The 26929-nt window shown below is 37.8% G+C and overlaps 1 protein-coding gene and 1 pseudogene across 4 annotated transcripts in view; both read left to right on the top strand.

Moving 5' to 3' along the window:
* The window catches only part of Lgr5 (leucine rich repeat containing G protein-coupled receptor 5), a 124781-nt gene that overhangs the window by 71626 nt on the left and 26226 nt on the right, over window positions 1-26929 (top strand). For all 4 annotated transcript variants that reach the window (XM_040280316.2, XM_040280315.2, XM_005330412.4 and 1 more), the window contains exons 4-5: window positions 10023-10094; window positions 25490-25705. In XM_040280316.2, the coding sequence (XP_040136250.2) occupies window positions 10023-10094; window positions 25490-25705 (288 nt within the window). The remainder of the gene's footprint in view (window positions 1-10022; window positions 10095-25489; window positions 25706-26929) is intronic.
* LOC101975792 (securin pseudogene) lies at window positions 1366-3008 on the top strand (annotated as a pseudogene).

The raw sequence follows: 26929 nt of genomic DNA, 5'->3' as shown, positions 1-26929 counted from the left end.
AGGCATTGTTTAATTAAGAAATCTTAAATCATTGAGAATTATAAATGTAGTTTTCTTATTAATGTCCAACTTCCCAGTTGGTTTCCTAAGGGAAAAAAATCATATTTTTGAATACTTTTTTCTTCTAGTACCTATTCCTTACATTTCTTTCAGGTTTTTTTTTCTGTGTAGCAACACCTACATAGAAAAAATCAATAGTGCAAATTGAAAGTCATTCTAGGAAAAATTTCATCTCAGAAAAAAAATCCTGATTTTATTTTTTCTTTCTTTGAGATTAAAATTTTTGCCTCTTAAAAAGCATTATGTCTGCTTACTGAAAATTGCATTTCAGTTGCCTGAAGTATGAAGGTTTACAAAAGTACTTTAATTCAATTTAATATTTTGTTAAAAATTAAATTCAATAGTAGAACTATTAGTTGGTCTGCTTAGATGATGTGGTTTGCTTTCCTTTCTCAGTTTAGATCATTTTTCCTATTAAGAAGAAATATTTTTAAGTTGTCATATTGCCAAACGTTAATGCTAATCCATCTCATAATATGATTCTGAATTGTGACATTAGGACCAAAGTGCTTATATCTCCAGGAACCCAGCAAAATATTTGAAACCATTCAAAATACATCTTGAAAACCAAGTTTAGATAAGACAACCAAAATGATTTTTTAACAAAATTTATAGTGTGTGTATGAGCTAGTTTATGTGTATGTGTGAGTGTATCTCCAGCCATCATAGTTATATTGGAAATATGAATATATTATGTGAATGCATATGAATTATGTAAACTATTTTAATTACATAGAAATATCACTTAAAATTCTTCTCATGTTTGAATTACTCAGATTTTTTCCATCACAACATTATAAAATTTTCTATTTATGCCATCATAGATTTCTAATTGTACCATATTTCTATTGACTATTTCCCACAATACACAAAAGGTATGTGATTATGGAGACATGATCTGTCTTGGTCACTAGTATACTCCCAGCTTCTACAGCCGTACCTGACTCATAGCAGACACTCAATAAATTTTTATGAAATGAGTGATTCGTACCTATGATCCAAAGAGAACAAGAAAGCTCCAGACTTGTCAATATTCTCTTAATTTTGTATGATACTAATCCAATGCTATGTGTTTATTACTGGAATAGCTATTGTACATGAAAACAAAAAGGTGTTTTCATATCTGAAACAGGCATCCACCTGCAAACAGGCTTTGTTTATCCAGAGTGCTTATGCACACACTTTTTGCTCCCTATGGTGCATTTGCCTGAACACCCCAGAGAACATTGGCTTAGTCTGATTGAGAAATAAAAAACCACAGATACTATAGTTTGGATATGGTTTGAGTTTGTCCTCTAAACATTCATGTGCTGGATGCTGGATCCTTGTGTGGTGGTGTTAAGGTAGGAGAATCTTTAAAAGGTGGGAGCCTAAAAAAAAAAAAAAAAAGTGGGGCCTGGTGAATGGTTTTTGCTTCATTAGGAGTGAAATTCTCAGAGGGATTGATGTAGTTCTCACCAGGACCCTATTTAGTTCCCAGGGTAGCCATTTAAAAACAAAAACAAAAAAGGCAAGCCCAGCCTCCCTGAAGCTCTCTTGCTTCCTGTCTCACCATGTGATTGCTCTGGCACCTACTCCTGCCATTATGATGCCATCCTTCCCTAGGCCCTCAGCAGAGGCTGAAGAGATGAGACCACCAATCTTGAACCTCATGGAGAAGAGGCATAGGTGCAATTGGGGAGAAATCCAGAAGGGCTACTCTGATCTTTGTTGATAAGGAAAATGGAGACCCATGTGCCCTTGTGGCTCCTGAGAATGGGCTAAAGCAGGGACCTGGACCTGTCAAAACCTTAGTTGGGAGATCTCAGGGTTCAACATCACATGGTGGCAAGATGCTTGATGCTCCACCAGCCTTCCCTAAAACTGCCAGAAAGGCTGTGGGAACTGTCAACAGAGCTACAGAAAAGAGAGTAAAGACCAATGGACCCCTCAAACAAAAAGTTCTCTTTCAAAAAGATGACCAAGAAGACTGTTAAACTAAAGAGCTCTTGTCCTGCCTCCAATGACACCTATCCAGAACTAGAAAACTTCTTTCCCTTCAATTTTTTAGAGTTTGAGAATTTTGACACCGGAAGAGCACCAGACTGCACATCTCCCCTTGGGTGGAGTGCCTATAACGATCCTTGACCAGGAGAGGACTTGAAAAACTATTGCAGCTGGGTCCCCTTCACCTATAAAGAAACCACCATGAACACGGCACTGTGGCAGTCCCCTTCGAGCATTCTGTCCACCCTTGAAGTGGAATTGCCATCTGTTTGCTATAACGCATCCAGTGTAGGCAATGGAAATGGAGTTCCCTCCGGTGGAATGGTTTGGCTGAGAAATAAAAGCTAAGAGAAATAATACAGAGAAAAAAACCACCGAACACAGAAAGCAGTTTCAAAAGCGGGGACAAGACGGGCAAGCTGGCAAGCTGATCAGACAGATCAAGCTTCTGGACAGAATAGAGCCTGTGCCTGCTTTATTTATATCAAGAAACATCAAAGAGATTCTATAGAATGTTCTTTTCCAAAAAAGGTTAAAGCTGGGCTGTACTTACTGTTACCAATGGGTTTCGCCCTTCTCCAGAGCTACTATGAGGAACCTTCCTAACAGAGCAGAGGGAAAGGTCACGTGCATTGGGCAATCTATTGCCACGGGAGAGCCACAGAAAGTTCCCAATGCCAGGCCTCCCTCCCTGGCTTCCATGCCCAAAGAAGATCCTCGTGTATTTCTCATATGGTGTCCCACAATGAATATTTAAATTTCTTAGAGCTTTCTAGTTTGTGTATGTTAGTTTTAATAAAGCATTTGTTTAACAGAAAAAAAAGAAAAAAGAAAAGACTTAAATAAACCTCTGTTCTTTATAAATTTCCCAGCTTTGAATATTTATATAGCAACAACAACAACAAAAAGGTTCTCTCACAAGCCGACCAGTTAAATGTGCCTTTTCACCAGGAAAAAGAAAAAAAAAAAAAAAGGAAGGAACAAAGAAGTATGATATGAAAATCTTCCTTTTATCCACGTCTAATTAGTCAAGGTTTCCTATCCTCTATATAGTCAGGGAGTCAGCAAAGGCTGGTAGTGGGATACTCAAAGTAGCATTAAACAAATTATTACTGGAAACACAAAGATCAATAAATATGGTTGATGCCCTTGAAGAGCTTGCAGTCTAGAGACAGATTGTACAGTCAAGCTAGTGGGACCAAGACAAACAGATCACCTCTGATTCTTGGGGAAAATGTATCTAAAGATGTGTTCAAAGCTGGACACAGTGGCACATGCCTGTAATTCCAGCAGTGTGGTAGGCTGAAACAGGAGGATTTTGAGTTCAAAGTCAGCCTTAGCAATAGTGAGTTACTAAGCAACTCAATTTGACCCTGTCTCTAAATAAAATACAAAATAGGCCTGGGGATGTGGCTCAGTAGTTGAGTGCTCCTGAGTTCAATTCCCAGTATATATATAAAAAAAAAAATGGGTGCAAACCCCAGGGAACTTTGTGGTTCATTTAATCCAGGCCAGTGGTTCAGACTTGACTTCCTGGGAGAGAAGCTTTTCCAGAGAGTTTACCCAGGAGCTGAATTTTGTAACATGACTTGGAATGAGCCTCCTAAATAAAGTGACCAACTAAGGGGACAATATGCTCAGAGACAGAAGCACAGAGTCAAGACATGGCATGGGGAGTAGCTCCAATAGAGTTAGTACTCCAGCATTCAGGAGGAGATAAATGATGGAAAGCATTTGGAGAAATCTTGGAAAGATGGAAAGAATTCTTGTTACAGGAATCCCACATGTTATGTATAAATGGATAAGCCAAGGAAAAGATGTAAGGAAGGAAATGGCATTTTCAGACTTTACAATTTAGCTAAACCATTATGCATGTCAAGGGGAACAAGATCTTTTCTTTACATTGCCCCTTAATGACTAACATTCAATGAGTGAGCTCAAACTGTTAAATATCTTGAAACTATTTTGGCATATAGAGAAATGGTTCTTAAATATGGTGATTGTGGCAGTAACCACATGTTTAGGAAATCTGTGGGGGCATCTTTGGTTTATGACTGACATGTAGTAAACTATACTGCAATATCACATAACCCAGTGTAGAGAGAATTCTCCCACATCCTATTTGATTTCTGACTGCCCCAACACACCAAATATAAATCAATAATACTTGAATTCATGATTATACTGAAAGATTTTATAAGAAGTTCTGCATAAACCTAATAATTTGTACAGGAAATTTAAATGGAATAAATATATTCTCTCAAAATCATTGAATAACTGAGTTGTTACCTCTTGACTATTCCTGTATTGTAGGACTTCTAATCACATATTCAGTTTAAAATAGTGTTGGTACAATAGAATTACCTCAAAAATCACAAAACAAATCAGAAATATAAGTAAATGTGAAACTCCTTTGAAATAATTATTAAATTAGCAGAGAAGCAAGACACAGGGATCTCATCTCATTGGATTTAATTAAGCAAGTTGCTTTGTCAATATTTTATATTACTTTAAGATATCAGGGGTACAACCACATGAAATTTATGTTGTGACAATGATATAATTATTTATTTAATTGGTGGTGACCTGTTGCTTTTGTTTTTGGTGGGGGTGGGGGGGTGGGGAGGGGTTGTTAACTCAGGGGCACTCAACCACTGAGCCACATCCTCAGCCCTATTTTGTATTTTATTTAGAGACAGGGTCTCACTGAGTTGCTTAGTACCTCACTTTTGCTAAGGCCGTCTTTGAACTAGAATTCCTCCTGCCTCGGCCTCCCAAGCCACTGAGATTAAAGGTGTGAGCCACCGCACATGGCAACCTGTTGCTTTTTAAATATTACTCTTCCACTACTTACCCAGTCTACCACCCAGCTTCTATGAAGGCAGTTTTGTGACTGTTTATTTTTCCAGATCAACCTCGATTTCCCATTTCAGGTGGAGGAATGTGCTCTCCCTGTCCTTTTGAAGTACTGGCAAATGAATGCTTGCCTCAGCATGTTATCAACTCTCAGACAGGATAAATGTTCTCTGTGGTATTTCAACACTGTCTAGTCCTAATAGGAAAGTATTTTGACAATACTCTTATCTATGAGAAACACTCAATTGTGAGACTATCCTTCCCTGTTTGTGTTACTTCTTCATGTTTACTCCAACCTGTGTAATTTGCCTTGTCATGTTCTCTTTATTTCAATAAAGGTTATTTTCTTCTTTCCCTTATAGTATGTGAGAATGGTCGTTATTATATATCTTAAATAATTTTTATTCTGGTTTCCCTTTAGATGTCTACTACATGTTCCTTTTCTTGCACAGAATGGCTTCTGATCATGTTATTTTGCTCACACCAACCTTATTCATTAAAAGTAGAAGCAAGTATCTGACACGTTCATAAAAATGTCTTCTAGGATAGTCACATTCGAGCATCATGTGTACAGTGATACATAAGTCATTACACTGCAAATTATTTTTCTATATTCCTCTTTTGTAATGCAGTTAGAGTAGTACAGTATATTGATTTTTTTGAAATTATGTGCATAGATAGGCTATATTTTATGAATTTCACTTACATATAAAAGGCTTTTTTATGAAAAGGAACATTAGATCCTATAGGGTTAAGAAACAATGCTGGAGATAAAATACTAAATGAAATAGATCTGTCCCTATCCTCATGGAAGCTCTCTCAAATGTTTTATAAAGTTCCAAAGTCACTGGTAGGAGACAGAAATAAATTATATCACAGCATGAGGAGAAAGATAATATGAAAGTAATATTTATTTGGGGCCCTGACGTGAGTAACAGTGTATGGTAAAAGAATAAAAAGGTAATAGTCATCCAGTCTGTTAAGATGGAGAATAAAGATGGCAAAAGCATCGTTGGCTAGAAGTATTTTATATATAAAATCTTATCACTGTGACATTTAAAAGATCAATAATTTTTAAGACTATTATCCCTGTTAATATTGGCCCTAATAAAAAATTAGCCATTGGTTCTGTATTGCAAAATACATCATACAATGGAATTCTGAAGCAGGTTATCCTCAAAAAAGGTTTATTTTTGGTATAAGCCATTCAATCAAGGAATGGCTCACCCTGCTGCCACTCAGCACCAAAACCAAGGCCACATAGAAGTGATGGGTAAAAGTAACTATAGGAAAGAGTTCATCCAACCCCATGTAGACCCAGACTAGAGCTTTGATAGTTACTTGATATCTATACAAAGGACAGTTAAGCAGAGGGAATACCTAAGAATCAGGCCACTGATTGTCACTAACTCTCTATGCAATAGGCTGTTTACTCTTCCTCTGCTTCACTGTACCAGGTGTTATTTCCGTTGACAAAAATAAAAAATATATAGTTATAGATGCATGAGGAAGCTGTATAAAATACTGAATATTTTAAAGATCCTCAGGAAAGAAATTAATAAATTATGAAGTCATCCTTTGTCTCTAGAAAAAAGTGTTTCATCTTCTTTTCCTACCCATATGAGAATGATAAAAATAAAATTATAGCCTACACCCATTTTCAGGACATGCTACATTATGCTTCTATCTCACATATTCAGTAAAAGGTATTTGCAAAAGAAATCAGCTACCATGTGAATGCTTTTTGTTTTAATTGCACTCTGTAGTGCTATAAACTCTTTAATTGTTTTCTCTCCCACTGAAATATCTTAAACAAAAACAGAATTTTCTAATTAACTCACTGGAGACTTATAATGATATAATAGAGATAACTTGCTCTTGTTTTGTCATTTGAAAGTAATTAAACAGAAGTTCTTTATTTAGGGAAAGATCAGGGCTTCGTTGATTTTTTTAAAGTTATATTTTTGGTGTTTTACTGGGAGCTGTAGTTGAAAAATAATCACTAGGAGATAGCTTGGGGTAACTTTTAAAGTTATCATTACTAATGCTCATTTAAGTCCCATTTTCTGAAGGCAAATATATAAAGCAACCAAGAAAGTTTACAACTATTCAATTAAGGAAACCTGTCTCATCCTCTACTCCAGTTTTCAAGATATTTTAGAAAAGCCACATTTTAAAAGTTTCACTGTTTTGTTAGCAAAGCATAAAAGGACAATTCAATGCATACTTTATACCAGTAATATAATACCTACAAAGTACAGACATCAGTTAAACCCATCATATGTAATGTATCATTTAAATCGATCATGAAACTAATGAGTAACTTAGAAAATGTTTTTTTTTCTTTTTTTTAATTGGTTGCTCAAAACATTACATAGTTCTTGATATATCATATTTCACACTTTGATTCAAGTGGGTTATGAACTCCCATTTTTACCCAGTATACAGATTGCAGAATCACATCAGTTACACTTCCATTGTAGAAAATGTTTTTGTAAAATGAAAATTATATAATGAGTTGAAAGTTCTTGTGAAAGTGCAAAATAACATAGAAATCTAAACTTTTGGCATTCAGTTAAATTATGCAAAATATGGAGTTACAATTCTCCTAATTCCCTAACTACAGAAGTATGATCTCTCCCTAAATTTCGGCTTTATTCATAATGAACCAATATATTTGAAACTCTTGATTTAAGAAATTTTAGCTGAATCCAAGTTTAATATAATGAAATGAGTTTAGTAGAACATAAATAACAATTGTGTTCTTAGAAAACAGAATCTCAGGCATAGTAAGAAAAGCATAAATTTTATGATCTCCTGTGTTTCCTGACTTATGAGTACCTGAGCAAATATTTGTATATATGAAAGTTTTATAAGTATTTTTATAAATTCTTTCATATTTTAATCCTCAAACACCTTTTCGATTGGAAGATATAATTTACATTATACAGACTAAGGTCAGAGGGGTTAAAAGGGTTTAATAGCCCAAGACTCAAAACATAGGGCATATCTCCAAGCCCAGTACAACCTCAAACTCAGATGAAGTATTCTATTAGAAATAGCATAGCACAGGTGGTTCTCAGTGTGGTGTCCTGCTCAGCAGTACCAGCATTACATGGGAGCTTGTTAGAATTTCAAATTCTCTGACCCCTACCCAGACCACCTAACCAGGAATTGTGGGGGTGGGGCTCAGCAGTCTGTTTTAACAAGACTTCTAGTGAGTGAACCCTAGGATTTGAGAGCCACTGTTAGTTTTATCTTTGCCTGACTTGATTGAATTGTCACATCCAGTACAATCCCACTATGTCATTCATTTTAAGGAAAGATTTATTAAAGTATATAAAAATTGCCAGCCTTTATTGAATGCTTATCATGCAGCAGGTATTGTTCTATGTACTATCTTCCTTGAATCTTCACAGTAAACATGTTAGGTGGGTCTCTCCCCTGGTCACTGAGGCATGGAGAGATTGGATGATTTCCCTGAGGTGACAGGGCTGATGGTAGGGAAGAGGAAGTCAGGCAGAACCCGTGCACTTAACCATTCTATACACCATAGGCCTGAGATTGTGCATCCAGCAAGTACTCCTCAAGAGAATGCAGTGGGAAATACATCAAGCTTTGGAGTTAGACATACCTGGGGTTGACTCCCAGTCAGTCATTTCATGAAAATAAACTTTCAGTTGTAGAGGTGAGAGACCAGGCAAATTGTTTTTGAAATCCAAATATAAGTTTGTGACCTAATAAGTTGAAATATTTCTTTAAAGTTTCTGCCTTCCCAAAATAATCTTCTGCCTCAGGCTTACATGGACCATGAAATGTTGAAGAAAAAAAAAATGTGCTGCAAGATTATTATGTTATAAACATTTATGAAAAAGGTAGCAAAATACAAGGAATCTAATGGGATTTTTTCCATGCTATTTTCCCACCAGCAATGATGTATTTTTATTTCATTGTTGCCAGGTGTTTCCATATGGTAATCTCCATGTTCTGAAAAAAAACAAAAAAAATCTGTTCAACCTTGGAAAGCAAAGGTACAAATACTTCACAAAAAGAATTCAGTTTATACCAAAATGTGGCCATGCACAAGAAGGAAGATGGTCTTTAAGTAGTTTCCTACTCTTGTTTGCTTTTTCTTTTGTCTATGCAACCCCCATAGTGATCCTTTAAAAAACACAAATCAGGGGCTGGGGCTTGGGGCTCATCGGTAGCGCACTTGCCTGGCATGTGTGAGGCACTGGGTTCAATTCTCAGCACTGCATATAAATAAGTAAAATAAAGATCTATCAACAACTAAAAAAGTGTTTAAAAATTTTTTTAAAGAAAAAATAAATCAGATCACATCACTTCCCTAATTAAACCCTCCAACCAGGTCTCTTAAAATAAAATCTTATCATGGCCTGAAGGTCCTCCATGAGATGGTCTCAGTTTCTTTCTCCCAGCCTCATGCCCTCACTCATCCCTCCTCAGTCAGGATTGATCCTTTGCTAGTCCCTTAAACTGAAGCAGGCTCTGGCTTCAGGACCTCTGCAGGGTGCTTCCCTCTTGCTCAGTAACTCTCTCCAGATGTTCACATGATGTGCTCCCAACTCCACTCTGATCTCTACTCACATATTCTCTCTTCAGAAACACCTTTCTTAAACTACCTTTCAAATAAAAATCTTACCCCATTACCATCTATCCTAAATCCATGTTTTGCTTTCTATTCAAAGAACTTCCTCTTATCTCACGTTATATATTCATTTGTGTAATTTTTTTTATTTTTATTTATTTATTTTGGCCCTGGGAATTGAACCCAGGTCCTATTAGCCACTGAGCCACATCCCAAGTCCTTTTTATATTTTTGAAATCACTCATTTGCCCAGGCTGACCCCGAACTTGTCATCCTCCTACCTCAACCTCTCCTGTTGCTGGGATTGCAGGTGTGCACCACCACGCCCAGTTCATTTGTTTACTTTTAATTATCCACACTCCCCATGGGAATTTAAGCTCCCAAAGAGTGTAGAATTTGTCTGATGTGCTGCTGTTTTTCGGACATCTGAAACAATGCACAGCACTCTTGTGGTCAATTATGTTAATTATTAACTTTCTTTAATATTTTTCTTTATTTGTTTTATATACAGTATGCTGCAGAACAATCAGCTAAGACAGGTGCCCACGGAAGCTCTGCAGAATTTGCGAAGCCTCCAATCCCTGTACGTATAACTGCAATTGCAAAACGCTCAAGATCGGTTTGGGAAGGAGCATTGACATCTTCAGTTGACAATTTTACTTTGTTCCCTAGTTAATGGTCAGATCTAAGAAAATTGTGAGAGTCCATCAGAGCAACAATTGTTCACATGCTCACTAAACACTAAGATCTATGGGTGTATCCTAAAGTTCCTCTACTGCCAAAGCATCCCCATAACTTCCCACATGCTGAGGGCCATTACCAAGTAGGAATGACGCATCGAAATTTCCTTGCCAAGCGTACCCTTGGCACCCACAGACATACAAACATGTTCACAAAGAATCCCACGATACATACCTTCACACACCACATGAACAACAGACATACAAATATGCTCTGTAGCAGCGTTGGTATCCCCCACTCTGAATCCACACTTTTTGCCTCAGGACTTTCCCTCCCACCCACCCCTCACATGCCAAGTTCAAACCACTGAATAAATAAAATTAAGTTATTCACAAAAGGAATATTCTTGCCAGGGAGAAATTTTGGAACCTGGGTTGTGATCAGTTATTTTAGTGATTACTTGGCAAGTCTATGCCACAACTATTTTGTCAGAAAATCTTCCTCTCGTCAGAATGTGTAATTGTTTACAATATATTGCATGATTTCTGATATACACATGTGTAATGTATGCTCTGATTTTACTTATACTGGAGGTCCTCATTTGTCAAACAAAATACTGCTGTCTGCTCTTGAATGCTGTGTGAGATAAATGCATTAAAAAGAGGCAAATGAATATTGCAAACTGTAGTTTAAAGTTTTGATAAAGAATTCCTTAATTAAACCCTACATATAGTTTGCTTAATGCCTTTTACTGAGGTGACACAAGAGAAGGGGACATGTGAGATTTGGAGATAATACTTTCATCTTTTGATCTTTTTTTTTTTTTAATGAAAGAAAATCTGTGCTTGAGATCATTTTAAGCTTTTTAATCCAGTCAAACAAAGTGACTTCCTAGGTTTTCAGCAGCCTATAGATAAACAGGCCCACAAGGGCCCCTTTGTGGCACGGGATGGTACTGTTGCCTTTTCAGGAGCCCCTTAGTGACAGGACAGTATCACTTCTCTTTTGTTGCACGGGGTTTTACCTGAAGGAAAGGAGAAGCAAAACAGTCTCCAGTTGGGTTATCTGTGTAAGGGCTCTGGGATCTCGTGGCTAAACTGAAGTGCAGATAATGGCAGTGGCCAATAGGATCTTGAAACAGCTGCGAGGCAGACAGTAGATAGAAGGATAAGAGTTTGTAACCAAAAGCCCCTATCAGCTGAAAGAAGATCACAAATAAAAGTGAACTCTTTGAGAAAGAGAAAACCATGAATCTTTTGTTCACTTGAACTGGGTGGTGCCTCTCTGATAAAGGTGTTCAGATTTAGTTTCTTGCAGTCCAGATATTGACTATTCACCAGGTGTCTCTTGCTTTGGGTATCTGGTTCACCCAAAGAATTACATCCCGGAACCTTCTAAATAAATATAAATATGTGCGCTCTATGAAAGATCAAGGGCTGATTTTCTAGAATGGCACTTTGCACATTTAAACTGAAGGATCTAGACAGACGCTCAGCTCCCAGTTACTGCTGGGTGGCCTCACTGGGTTGTGTCATGTTCTTCAGGATCCCCTTGCCCAGAGTACAAACAGTGCAAGGCAGGAGGTATTGGCAAGATAAGGTGATGTGCCATTTTTTCTTACTGATATTTTTTGTGATGCTTTGATACAAGCATTAAGATTTGTCAAAAAGCATTCTACAGATGGGTGCAGTGGTGCACGCCTATAATCCTATCAGCTTGGGAGGCTGAGGCAGGAGCATCACGAGTTCAAAGCAACTTAGTGAGGCACTAAGTGACTTAGTGAGACCCTTTTTCTAAATAAAATATTTAAAAGGGCTAGGGATATGGCTGAGTAGCTAAGCAGCCCTGGGTTCAATCCCTGGTACTAAAAACAAACAAAAAAAAACTACACTATGGTTTAACTACCAGCCCTACAGACTGTATTGTACTAGCTGGAGGTGAGCCCTATGTCCTGGGCACATACCAAGCCAGTTTGGAGGTTTGAGCCAGTCCCTCTAAAGTCATTTTGTTATCCCAGGTTTAAATTATAATTTTCCTGCTTCCTTAAAGCAGTTCCAACATAATGAAATATAAAATTATTGTTTTTTAGCTTAATGGTAATTACAAACAGGCATCCCTTGACCATTCTTCATTCATGTCCTAGCTATACTTTATCCTCTGTGCTAATCCAGAAGCCTCCATTAAGTGAATCTTCTCTTCTTAGACTAGAGCCCACCAGTAGATTACCACTTTGCCTTTTTATTAACAGGGCTCCTCTTTTTTTTTCCACTTTCATGAATTCATTCTTTATCCCCTACTTTATTTATTTTTTTTTCTATTATACATTTGCAACCTCACAAGCACTCCACACTCAACAGGGTCTAGGTGCTCATCACCCCTATTATGCATGGCTAGCCTTATAATTTCTCCAGTGATGATACTCAATGTCAGCTGCAAATAATCATCTAGAGAGTTCAAAAGCCTAGGCCACAACCCATAATAATTAAAATCAGAATTTCTGATAATAGACCCAAAAATCAACCATTTTTTCTTTCTTTTTTTATCTTATTATGTTTTTGTAAAACAAACATTGAACCACTGAGCCATATCCTCAGCCTTTTTTTATATTTTATTTTGAGACAGACCTTACCAAGTTAATCAGGGCCTCACCAAGTTACTGAAGCTGGCTTTGAACTCACAACCCTCCTGCCTCAGCCTCCCAAGCCACTGGGATTATAGGCATGTGCCACTGAAGCCAGCTTCTTTTTTTTCTTTCTTTTCGTTTATGCAGTGACTAGAATTGAACCCGGGGGCACTCCACCACTGAGATACATCCCTAACCTCTTTTATTCTTATTTTGAGACAGAGTCTTGCCAAGCTGCTGAGGCTGGCTTTCAACTTTTGATGCTCCTTCTTCAGTCTCCCCAGTAACTGGGATTATAGGCATGCATCAGCATCAATGTTTTCTGTTTTTGATACTGAGGATTTAACCCAGGGGCGGACAAGCACTAAGCCACATCCCCAGCTCTTTTAAAATTATTATTATTTTTAGTTGTTGATGAACCTTTATGTAATTTATTTATTTATATGTGGTACTGAGGATTGAACCCAGTGCCTCATGCATGCTAGGAAAATCCTCTACCACTGAGCCACAACCCCAGCTCCCACAGCCCTTTTTTACACTTTGTTTAAAGACAGGGGTGAGTTGCTTAGTGCCTTGCTAAATTGCTGAAGCTAGGTTTGAACTCGAGATCCTCCTGCCTCAGCCTTCCAAGCCACTGGGATTATAGGCATTCGTCACCACGCCCAGCAGCATCTTTCTAACTGACTTAATTATATAGTTATGAGTTTCTTAAAGTGAAGATTAGGAAATAAGATGTCCTGAAGCATTTTCTCCAATCATCTGCAAACAATTCTTCTGACTTCTTTTCAAATCTGAAATAAAAACAAAATTCATACTTCACATTCCAATAGGAGCTAATAATAGAATATAAAAATCAGGCATTGCCTTGTTTATGTTTATTGCAAACAGCTCACATTTGCCTATTAATTAAACTGAACAACATAGGACAGATAAAGAGGCCACATGGTCTATTCTTCCTGCTGTTTAAATGTGGTTCATGGACCAGCTCAATCTTAGCAAGAATCTTCATTTGAACAAAATCTTAGATGATTTTTATGCAAAATTCATTTGAGAAATTAAAATTTCTACTGTTCTACTACACTATGTGGACTACAAACCAAAAATGATTGAGAATTACTGAAGTAGGTCATTTGTATTCTTTGCTCCACCCATATAGACTTAGCGTCATTGAATGAAGTTTAAGAAACCTAATATATTGTAATTGGTAACAATGCTGTAAGTGCACTCAAGTTTCAAGGGATGTAATTTTCCATTTATTTCACATAAACAAAAAATTTTTGTTCATAATGAAAACACATAGGTACATTGGCATTTAACTCTCTCCTGATGCTTACAAATTGATCTACTAAAAAATCAGGACACAGGCCTGTGTGCCAGAGCACAGCAGCCCAGATCCTACCCCTGTACAATGTGTACATTTGGCTTCTGACATGGCAATGACTGCCCAGACACTGACTAGATTTTTTGTAATGTAATCAAATATAACCTAATTTCCTTTCTGTTTTTTTGGAAGGGAATAGGAAATGTAATCAGAATTTACAGTGAGTTGTGTTTCACCAAGAAACTTTTGGCATTGTAGACATTTGTGAACTAGGGTCAGATTACAGTGATTTGACGGGGACTCAAAACTTAACCCTCCAGTACCCTCTTACCTTTGTTTTCGTAGTTAAAAAAATAGATCTGTGAAAAATCATTGCCTGATTTGTGATGATCATCAATGCATTTCAAGCATCTCACTGTCATTTGTGAAGTTCAAGATGAACAAACAGAATTATATGTGCATGTTTGTCCAATTAACCAAAGTATTGTTTAAGACCTTGGTTTTCATTCCAAGTCTGCACTAGCAAAGCTAATTGCAGAATATGCACAATCACTGAGATACTGGATTGGTAAATAGAAAGTGAGGGAGAATTAAACATATCTTTATTAGTGTCTCTATTTTCCAATTAGCTAATAGTCACCTTCAGAATACAAGATTATATTTTAAACTCAAGAGGAATGTGTAATTCCTGCCTGAAGCATGATCTACCCATGCCTTTTTTTTTTTTTTTTTTTAGTTACCAGGGATTGAACCCAGGAATGCTTTACTACTGAGGCATTTCCCTGGCCCTTTTTATTTTTTTATTTTGAAACAGGGTGTTGCTAAAAAGCTTTGAACTTGAAACCCTCCTGCCCTATCCTCCCAAGTCACTGGATTACAGGTGTGCACCACCACACCTAACTACCTGCATCTTATAGTATCATCTTCAAGACGACAGAGTCTACCCTTGCACCCTGTGAAATGTCAGTGACTTCATCTAGACTCTTCTTTGGAAGTTTTTGCTAATAATCAAAGAGAGAGAGAGAGAAGAGAGAGTAAGCAAAAGGAAAGGGTGAGGAGGAAGTGGTGGGGTTCACAGTATTGAGCAGAAAGTAAGGCAAACCTAGAACAGCAGCAGTTTTAGTTTTCTTCTATTGCTATCAGGACCCTATTGAGTATCAAGCCCAGGGTATAGCATGAGGCAGAAATAACAGAGGACAAGTGTAAGCAAAGAATGGTGAGATAAACAAGAGGCTTAAAAAAAATCAAAGTGGCTAAAAAATAAAAATAAAAAAACAGTGATTTTACTATTGGTGACATTCCTTCCACTATAAGTCTCCAGAAAGAGAGGTCACAAGCCTAAACAACACAAATATACTGTGCTACTAGTTTGTTTTGTTTACACACACACACACACACACACACACACAAATGCCAGTATATTAAGTATAGCATGTTGGGAGGGAGATATACTCAGAAGTTCTAGAGTCTATGAAGTTTGGTTGCTGCACTAAGAATTTATTTTCCAGAATCATACACAAATCAGCACCCCATGAATTCCCTGCCCTCTCAATTTAGACATAAGGGACATATTATTTTCAAAGGGAAAGACCTTTCTACACAATGTTTACAAGAAGAGAAGCTAAAATCGAAGCATGTTCTGCAAGTAATATATGGAGAAAAAATTGAATAGTTTATGTAAGAGGCCATGCAAGCAATATTCTTCCATGAGATTATCTGCCAGAGCCTGATAAGTTGCCTTCGCGGCTATCCTGACTGACAGATAAATAAAGAGAACATGGGAGTTGTGAAATAAGAAGTAAAATAAAAATATTTTTAACCTCCTAAGGTAATATGAAGGTTAACCTTGGAAAGCAGATTGGACTCATTGGGTGCTAAAGGGATGAGAGTTGGGGAAGGCATATTGTGAGCGGGGCTGTGTTTGGGGATAGATGGGGGTCTGTGATGAATTGTAGATGAATTTCAGCAGTAGAAAATGGGAATATTGTAGAGATGGAACCAGAATGCAGAACTGATTAAATGCCCAAAGTCATGAAGCAGCCAACATTTTATAAGCACTTTTACAGCCCACTTCATCCTCAGCAGGCTCACAAGGTCAGTACTGACACTATCCCTTTCCTGGTGATGGGGAAGCAAAAAAGCCAAGAGGGTGGCTGACCTTCCCAAGGTCAAGTGGCTTGCAATGGAGTTCAGCTACAAAGAAGCTTCAGACAAGAACTCTGGTCTGTCAGACCCCAAAATCTGCCCGATTCACCACCACATTTTTCTTAACATCTTGAATCACCTGCGAGAAAGAATGGGCACTAAACACAGGGAGGGAAAGCTTGACGGGAACGCAAGTATAGACACGTGTTGTGAAGATTCAAAAAAAAAAGATAGTTGTAATGCTGAAAAATGGAAATAAATAAACCGAAATTGGAAAGGGAACAATATCAAAATGTGTTTTGTCTTTTAGGTGTTTCTCTATGCAATTGGTTGTCTATCCCTATGAGGTAGAAATCATCTCTATTTTCCTGATGAGAAAACTGTAGGTGAGAAAGGAAAAGGTGTCTTGCCACCATTACAAAGTAAGTGTTGATTAGACAAAGACAAAGAGAAAAGAATAGTCCCAACCAAAGGAATTAGTATGCAACCACTCATGGGGGTGGGGTGCTATTAACATTAAGGACCAGGGAACAAATCCATCAAGAATCAAGAGGCTCAAGGTGAAGAAAAATGCCAGAAGAAACTTGGAAGGCAGGTGAGGACCAGGCCCTGTGAGACCCATTGGGAACAGAACATGATGTCAAGGATTTCAGTCTATATTATAGGGTGGACATCCACTGGAGGGCGTTCAGCAGGGTCTGTCCTGTCGAAGCATCTAGTTGAGAAAAGAGAAAGTTGTCAGAATGGAGGCAGCGGTGATGGAGAAAAGGAGATGGATTTGAAAAATACTTAGAGTGTGAAATTACCAGTGTTTATTAATGAATTTGCTCTGAAGAATAAAGTAGAAGGATATGTCAAAGATGATTCCTAAGTTTTGGGTTTATTCAACTATGTGCTTAATGTAGCCAATCCCAGGGATAAGAAACACTGGTAGAGACAGTATGGGGATAGGGAGGTAGAAGAGGAAGATAATCAGTTTGGACTTCAAACCTTGTGTTTGAAGAAGAACAACTAAATGGAGATGGCACAAAATTTGAAATCCAGATCTGTACCTTAAAAAAGCAGAAAAGTTGAAACTTTGGTTAAGTCCTCTAACCATGCATTTCTCTTTAATATTTCATCATGATTTATTTGTCTGACTATGATAGAGACACAGACCCTACCTGCTGAGTTTTTTGCTAGATCCCCAGCACCAGGGGGGTTCCCAGGACAAAGACAGCCCTCAAGAAGTACCGCTTAAACTGAAGATCCAAACTCTTAAGTGGTGTTCTTAGGTGGTACTGAGGATCCGCTTATCTCCCCAGCTTTTACTGCATTTAACCTGCATTTACTCTCTCCCTGGCTCCAGACTCTGACTGTGTGCCCTGGCTTTTCCAACATGCCTTTCTGGGACTGAGAGTTGAACCCAGTGATTCCTGAAGGGACTTTAGAGTTGATGTATCTACCAGAATTCATTTTCCTATTGTCTCAGCTGAGGACTCCCTGCTTTAAGAGTAGGGATACAGGAAAAATTTTATGATATTATGTCTCAAAATGTTGATGGGATTTGGACAGGCAGGGGGATGTTTATGAATACAGAGTCCAGAATTACTGTGGGAAAGAACCAAAAATGAGAATTGAGTGGACCAAGAAATAAGAGAAAAGTCTGGCAGGTTTAGGTGGGTAGAGAGGCTTCAATAACAGAATGGGAAGTTTGGGTTTGAAAGGAATGATAGTTTGGAAGTATAGATTCCTAGCAGGGAAATGACATGGAGTGCAATTTAACAGAGATTAACCTGGCAGCAGTCTACAGGATTAATGGAAGAGATAAGAGATCAAAGCCAAAAAGTCTAGCTCAGAGGCTGTTGCAGTAATGCAGGTGTGAAGAGATAAGAGACTTAACTAGACAGTCCAAGTGGAGAGTCTCAGAGATGAAGATGAATGGAGAGGGCTGGTGAATGATTGGCTGGAAGGCAATCGAAGATTCAAAAACTGCCCCTCAATTTCAAACCCTAGTGGTACTTGGGAGACTAATGGTGCCCCTGACAAAAAGAGGACCTTTGTTTTCTGCAGAGAAAAACAAAACTCAAGAAGTCACTGCTCACAATTCTTTGACTATAGATCATCTCCTTGTTGAAAAAAAAATTCACAACAGTTGTGACCACTAAGAAACTGAGCAATTTAATATGATTTGACTTAAAAATATATTCTTTGGAGCTAGAGATGTCACTCAGTGGTGGAGCACTTTTCCAGTATGTGTGAGACCCTGAGGTTAATCCCCAGCACCACAAAAATAAAAAATGTATAAATATATATGGAGGGATGGATAGATAGATGATAGATAGATAGATAGATAGATAGATAGATAGATAGATAGATAGATAGATAGATAGAGTCTTGCACTCCTTGGCAATTCAGAGAAACAGGGGTTTGATTCTCTTAGACACTTTTCATTCAGCTCCTAGTCAAGACAACTTACTAACTAGTCTCTAAATTATTGCACTTTAATAACCTGAAGACTTTCTTTCCCTAAACTGGAAAGGTGGAAAATAGGTCTAAAGCAATGCTTCCTGGAGGACACATTAGGTTTCACATGGTGAAAATCAAGACTGAGGTGGAAATATCCCCTCTAAGCACTCATGGTCTTTACATGAATCCATTTGCTAAATTATCTTCCTAGGATACAGGAAGTTTCCCATATTTAGTAAATTCATTAAAAGGTGAAAGTCCATGTTGGGGTCTCACTCCATAAATATTTAAAAATGGTAATCACCAAAACAAAAGTAATGTTGATATTATTGTGAAGAATTCGTTTAAATCAATTTTAATTCAATCTGTAAGGGTTCATATAGATGAACGTCTATCCTGATGATCTTGTGGTAGGATTTAGGTCTAATGACGCACTGATTCCAGTGCAATACAACTTCAAAACAGAGAAATTCCATCATAGTTTATACACTTTGTTAAATTGTATTATATATAGATTTGGAACTACATGTTTTTCATTTTATTTAAAAAGTAAAATAATAATTGGGAATGCTTTCACTTTTCAAAACTTATAAATGAACTAAATCTCTGTGGTCCCCCAGCTATGTATGACTTTTTTCAAGGATGGTAAGATGATCTTACAAAATGTAAAATGCATGTACTATATGACAGAGCTTTAAAACTTACAAAGGGCCAATTCCAGGGCTTGGAAGACTGAGACAGGAGTATTTCAAGTTCAAAGCCAGCCTCAACAATTTAGGGTGGTCCTAAGCAACTTTGTAAGATCCTATCTCAAAATAAAAACTAAAAAGGACCAAGGATGTAGCTCAGTGGTAAATTGCCCCTGGATCCAATCCCCAGTGCCCAAAAGCAAAGCAAAACAAAACAAAACAAAAAACTTACAAAGGAAAACTCTTCAACTAAATATAAAAATGCAGGGTCAATCATGAAAATGCCATGCTCCCTAATTCTGCTTGCTACATAAGAATCCCCATAGTCTGTGTTATGCAGCTGCAACATTCTTCACACTTTTGGCTTTTTTCTTTCCTCCCGGTCATCCATGTTAATAATTGACATTATTACAGTCATCTCAGCAGAGAATTAGCCAAGATCAATGGCTTATCTTTTGTCTAACGCTTTCTTCTTTGTGGTTAATGGCTCATCAAAGACATTCTCAAACAAAGATATAAGTTTATGTGATACATGGGCAAGGTGTCATATACAAGATAAATAAAGGACCATTTTCTGGAACAATAGCAAGAGTGAGCTCATAGTCTTTAATCCCTACAAAAAATGCCATTTATAAATCAAAAGTTTCCTTTAGAAGTATGCAGCAGATAAGCATAGCTTTCTTTTAAAAGAGGAAATTTTCACAGTTAACCCCTTATGTATAAATCTTAAGAACAAAGACTTGAAACAGAAAGAAAATGAGCTTTTTTTTTTTTTGCCATTGCCTACACATAAAAGATTAAATTTTTGCCATCGTCTTCCAGCTCTTTGCCACATAAAACACATTGATATTCCAGAATGGCATGCACAAAACTTAAATTCACTGTTTTATTTTTATTGCACATAATACCTAGTAGTATTCTTCCCTGCTCTTGCATAGTCATCATCTTCCCAGTTGCCCAGGCCAGAACGTAAGTCACAGAGCTTTTTTTTTTTTCTCCCTCTCTGGTCACACCTGGTGAGTTACCAAGTTCTAGCAAGTCAAGTTATTCAACATCCCTCAAATCAGGCCCTTCCTCTCCATTCCCACATTACTTCCAGGCATTCATCTTTCTCACCTTGATCACTGCAATTGCTTTGACCGTTTGCTCCCCTATTAGTCCCTCCTGCCCATTGCTATCTATCATGATGAGCTTTCCACACAGCTATTCTTAGGGTGTCTGGTCAGGAGTCAGTATGATACCCCCACTCCAGAGAAAGAAACATTTTACGCAGACCCTGAAGATTTCTTGGATAGGGTGGGACATTTCTCATAGGCTGGTAGCCCAGAAGCCTTCCGGGATTGACATTATCCAGACTCCAAGCACTTAACTTTGGAGTTCTTAAAGCCTGTTGAAGTAAACTGGATTGCCAAGGCCAGGTCCCTGAGGTGAGGAAAAGCAACCCAAGTCCCATGAGAGACTGTGCCCTTGGCCAAGCAACTGGAGCAGCAAAATCCCTTAGGCAGAGAACTGAGTTATTTCGACATAAGCCCAAAGGTCATAACAAAGCCATTTCTCACCAGTGGTAGCTCTCTAAGTAACTTTACAAAGCCTCATCAGAATTCTGTTCTTGCACCAGATGATGTCATGTTTCTCTCCCACTATTTCAGTCTTTGGGGTCTCCATTGCCCCTATGCTGGCCTACATAGAATATGAGCACGTCTTTTTCTCTGTGATGGAGCTTGCTATAACAGTCAACAAAACATGCAGTGTAGCTGCTGAACATGCATATTAAGGGATATTTGATGAGGAGAGAAGCAACAGTTCTAGTTCACATGACAAAATGAAAAAATGACAATCTCCGATAGAGAATATGGAATTGCAAAAAATTGAACTACAGTAAGAATAAAAAAAAAAACTTTTTTAGAGTGGGAAAAAAGTGGTACCACCTCCAAAATCTGAAGATTTTTCCTTAGATTATAAAGTCTATCACTGTACAATGCAGTCTAGTTTACCATATGCCCATTACATAGGTGGTTGTAGATGACATAGGAAGTAGCCTAAATTTTGTTTTATGATTTCACTGTGGTTCCTTAAGCAGTATAAATGGGGTGCCATTTCCCATATAGTGATCACTTTTCACATTGTTTTTCAAGATAATAATTAAGAAGTTTTATTTGTCTGAATTGAAGGTGAAGCCTCTCACACTGTTTTTTCAATGTTTTACTTTGCTCTGACTAATGGGTGTGTGGGTTTTGTGCTGCCTGTCACATTTTGATGAATGCATACATGTTAAGATCATTGCTAGGAACTTTCTCTGAGAACATACCATCTCTCACATGTTGCCACTTCTCCTTTGACTTAAGAAGAAAGATGTTATAATCAGTAACATAACAGAACCACAACATTTTTCCCTATTATTTTATGGGAATATGTGTGTGTATGTTAGACAGGTACACAACATGACAATAACACTAAAGGCTGAAAAAAAGGAGTCATTTATTATACCTAATTGCAGACACCTCTTGACCAGTTCTATTATGAGAAATGAAACAGCCTGCTTTACTCAGACCTGAAATTCACTGACAATCTAGCACTTACTTTAGTCAACATTTGTCTGAATAAAAATTGACTTTACTTCTTCTTTTTTCCTATGGCTCAATGGTCAAAGACAAAAAACACAATTTTTACCCAGCTTCAGATAATAATAACTTAAAATAATTAAGTTGTATAGGTCTTTTATATAAGTCCTATTGTATTGTCTCCTTTAATCAGAAAGAAACACTGTAAGAAAGAGAGAAGTTATCCCCATTTTATAGATGCTAAAGCTGTGGTCTATTGACTTATTCATGGTCCCAGCTACTATAATGACTTGATCCTGGGACTTCCATGCCCAAATCTCTGCACTAATTCACAGATATTAAGCTGCCTGCACGCACTCGCGCGCACACACACACACACACACACACACACACACACACACACACACTCCTTTTGACTTGCACAAAATAGAAATAATAATGAAGCATTTAAAAAGTGGAAGTATAATGTCACTCAGTTGCTCCTGATAGATAATAAGTATATAATTGAGCCATATTTTATATGTGTGTGTTTTCTTGTACTGTATAGTGATGCTTATCTTAAACTTCACTGTTTAAATATTGCATTTTCCAAGCATATAAATAGAAAATGTTCAGCTGCCTGAAAAAGACCAGATTGACACAATATAAGCCTTTTGTTTACTCACTGAATAGGCACAACTTGTGCCCTGCCAGCTGCTTTGCCCACAGTCTTAACCTTGTTCCGTAAGAACCACCTGTACAATAGCTGGATAATTAATTCCATACTCCATTTCAGACTTGGGATATTCTGTCAAGATTAATTCAGACATAGAAGAAGAGACTAGAATGGTGGCTACCAATGGTCTACAGGGTTGAGAGGGAGAACGGGGAGATGTTGCTTCAAAAGTAGCAAGTCTCACGTAGCATGAAAAAGGCAATCATTGTAGAGTATGGTAATTATAATTAATAGTACTGCATTGTGTATTTGAAAATTGCTAACAGATTAGAACCTAAATATTCCCACCACAAAAAATGGTAAATATGGGAGGGATATTAATTAGTTTGATTTAATCATTTTACAATGTAAACATATAGCAAAACATAACATTGTACATAAGTATATACATTTTTATTTGTCAATTATACCATTATAAAACTAGGAGGGGATGGGCTGGGGTTGTGGCTCAGTGGCAGTGCACTTGCCTCGAATGTATGGGAAACTGGGTTCCATCCTCAGCACCGCATAAAAATAAATAAATAAAATAAAGGTATTGTGTCCATCTACGACTAAAAGCATATTTTAAAAAACTGGGAGGGGAAAATGACATCAAATAATGACTTTTAGTGTGAACAGTGTACAACACACTAAGTTAGGTTGGAACCATGGAGGCCAGGTGGCCATAGGTTCTGAAACACTTCATTTTTAAGTACTATCTATTGAGAGCTTCTTAAATGAAGAAACTGTGTAGTGGAAATGCTGCATTCAGGATGCCTGAAAGTCTGTGCTAGGTCTGGGGTCTTAGTATTTAGAGTGTTAGGACTCTGAACAATTGTTCTGACTTATTTTATTTCCAACAGCCAATTTGTATGAGATAATAGTGTGGAGGTCTGATTCCATCCTTTTTTCTGAGGAAGACAAAGTGATTCATAAAAGATAGCTGTCCAGAGAAATGCACTTATTAGCATAGGGAACTAATACTAGGACCACTTCACATCAGTAGCCATTTAAAATATCTAAAAGACAAGCCTCTGACTCAATGCCTTTTCTATTAATATACTCTAACACCTACACTGAACTGTGAGATTGGTCATTTTCAAGGCTTTTAGGAGCCACTTATAGTTTCAATGTACAATCAACAGGCAATAATCAGACAATATGTCAACTGAAACTCAGAGGCTCAGACTGTCTTATAAAGTCCCTAGTCTTTAGTCCCTGCAGTAGCTAAGGAGAGTTTGCATATGTGCTTTTCCTCTAGTCAAAAGCAATCACCTCCTCCTTCCCTAACTTGAACATGGGCTGAGCAAGTTGTGGCTGGAGAAACAAGGAGAGATGGTGTTGAGTTTTCCTAAACATTTCCAGTTTCATTTGTCAACAGAACCACGAAATGTCGGGAAGCTTTTTGCTGTCTATGATGATGGTTAGTCTGTTGGAAACTTAAGTGTCTGTGGGTGACAACACCCAACTCTTCAAATTCGTTCCAAGTTCCCTTATCTCATTTATAACCAAAACTTGGCCCAGGGCCTTTAAGGTGTCACTTTTTTCCATTCAGTTGGTAGACATAAGCACCAGAGAGGACAATTAGAATGACATTATGTGACCAAAAGTGAGGAAGCCATTTTCCAGAGAGATCAGTTCACTACCACAGAGAATTCTATTTCTAAACTGTTTAAATTTGGTTTGCAGGAGATTATTTTGTGATCCTGGTGTGCTTCCTGCATCTGTTTAGTCTTAAATGCTTCCGAAAACATTTTTCAAAATCCTCTCGTGATTTTCTAATCCTCCCTAATACATGGACTGCTTAAAATGCAACTCTTCCTAATTTTTTCTTTAATCCTAGCTTTGAAAATGCAAACGTGTGATTCTTAAAAACAGATTGAAAAGAAAAATGAGCGAGGGTCATTGGAAGCATAGCTGAGTGATGCTGATTCTATTGTTCATGTGTCTCAAAGAAAATTTCAAACTACATGAGTGTTGTCAATTCTATGAGAAAAGTGAGGGCATTTTAATTACAGCCACAATTTATATTGGATCAGGGTAAAATAAATGTATTGCACTCCCTCTGCTGGCTCTGAAGTTCTAACAGCTCATTATCCAGACCTATTTTTAGAGGTAGTTCCCCACTTTAAAAAAGAAGAAAATACTGGAGTGTGGAAAAAGGAAACAAGATCTGGAAAATTGTCAATTTTATTATTAGTTTATAATGTCAAAGAAACAAACATCACCCAAGGCAAATGATTAGGATGAGCAGAAAAGCCAGGAGTTTTTAGGCTCTTCAACATAGCACTAAGAAAAAGGGAAGGGCCGCCTCTCCTTATCCAGGCCTAAAGGCCTTTAAAAATTATTGAATTCTGTCAAATACTGAAATAATATTTTCTCAAGCTTAAAGAACAAACTAGTAGATTCAAATGTTAAATATGTTCAAAATGGCCCAGGAATATACAGCATTCATTTGGTTTGGGGTGGAAGAGAGAAGGGAATGTGACTATCTGTCACCTAGAGTCAGAGGGGAAAGCTGAAGATCATCATACTGAAACTGTATACCTTGGGGAGGCCACGTTACCCACAAGCCTGGAAGAAATACCGTGGAGTTTTAGAGCCAGGAGGCCTAAGAAACACTGGTTCCTAAGAAACACTGGTTTGTGAGCTAAAGGGAGAATCCATCAGTTGAGGAAAATGGTACAGATGTCAGGGACCCTGAGTATCTCAGCTGTTTCACTCTAGTTGATGGGTACATGCAGGGATTTCGTGCAAAGTCCAGCTTCTGCGTGGTGTTTGTTCTCTTTTCCATTCTCATTCACTCTCTTCCACAGGCGTCTAGATGCCAACCACATCAGCTATGTGCCACCCAGCTGTTTCAGTGGCCTGCATTCCCTGAGGCACCTGTGGCTAGATGACAATGCCCTGACAGAAATCCCTGTCCAGGCTTTCAGAAGTTTATCAGCATTGCAAGCCATGACCTTGGCCCTGAACAAAATACACTACATACCAGACTATGCATTTGGAAACCTCTCCAGCTTGGTAGTTCTGTAAGTTTTATTGATTTTTCTCTCTCTTCTAACAGTTTCTAAATTCACTCTAGACCTTGGCCTTAAAATGCTGGTCCTTCAAAACTTGAATGGACACATTTTATGGGAGGACAACTCCCTGCTCCTCTCCCCAAAATGAGTTATGAATCTTCCAATTGTGTAAATGACTTAAATAACATTTATCAAGCACCTGATAAGTGCCAAGAACTGCTAGGCATGCAAAAATAATAAGTTATGACCTCTGCTTTAGTGGAACCCATTGTATATTGAACAAGAAATCACAGCACTATACAGTTAGTACAGTAACCAAAGTTATTTGTTTAAAAATCCTCATTTTTTATAATAGTTGAGAGCTCATGTCAAACTGAAAGATGCCTTATTATTTTATAATATGTATCAGTAATATTAATACTATCTTTTAAATACTTCTTGAGTCAAGGAAAGAGAAAGAAGAACCATCACCTGACAGCAAGTTATGCATTTGTACAGCTTTTTTCTGTTAGGTCTAGATTTCATTACTTTAGTATATCAAAATGATTCTTGAATAAGTAATGTTAGAAAAATAATCAGTCTCCTTTAAGGGTGAAGCAGTATCCCCCTCATGTATAATAGAGTAGCCAATCAATGTTGAGACAGGAAAACAACTACTGCTCAAAAGGCTCTGAAATCAATTGGCTTTAGTGTATTAGTGAGCTTTCCCTCACTGTAACAAAATACTTGAGACAAACCACTGAATGGAGGAAAAAGTTTATTTTGGCTCATGGTTTCAGAGGTTTTGATCCATGGCCATTTGGTCCTGTTGCTTTGTGGAGGACTTGTGGCAAGATGGCAGATCATCATAGTAGACAGTGTGTGGTGGGGCAAAGCTGCTCACTTTATGCCAGCTGGGAGGACTAGGTCCCAATATCCCCTTCAAGGGCACTTCCCCAATTACCAACTTCCCTCCTAAAGGTTACACCACCTCCCAGGAATGCCACAGGGAACACTCAAGATCCAAACCATAACACTCTTGAGTGTTAACACTTCCTCTGAGGAAGGTCTGCACCAATCTCCTTTTGCTCTATGCTGCCCACTGACTCACCATAACCTTCAATCCCCCACCACCAACCACAATACCACCACCACCCCACCCCCAACCACCACCAGTACTCCACCCCCAACCACCACCAACAACACCCATCCCTGCCACCTTTGTTAACAACTTGATTACATATTCATCTCTTC

The sequence above is a fragment of the Ictidomys tridecemlineatus genome, chromosome 6 (genome assembly GCF_052094955.1).
Source record: "Ictidomys tridecemlineatus isolate mIctTri1 chromosome 6, mIctTri1.hap1, whole genome shotgun sequence".
In the NCBI taxonomy this organism is placed as follows: Eukaryota; Metazoa; Chordata; class Mammalia; order Rodentia; family Sciuridae; genus Ictidomys; species Ictidomys tridecemlineatus.
Note: the sequence above shows the minus strand (reverse complement) of the source record. Positions and strands in the feature narration are given on the sequence as shown.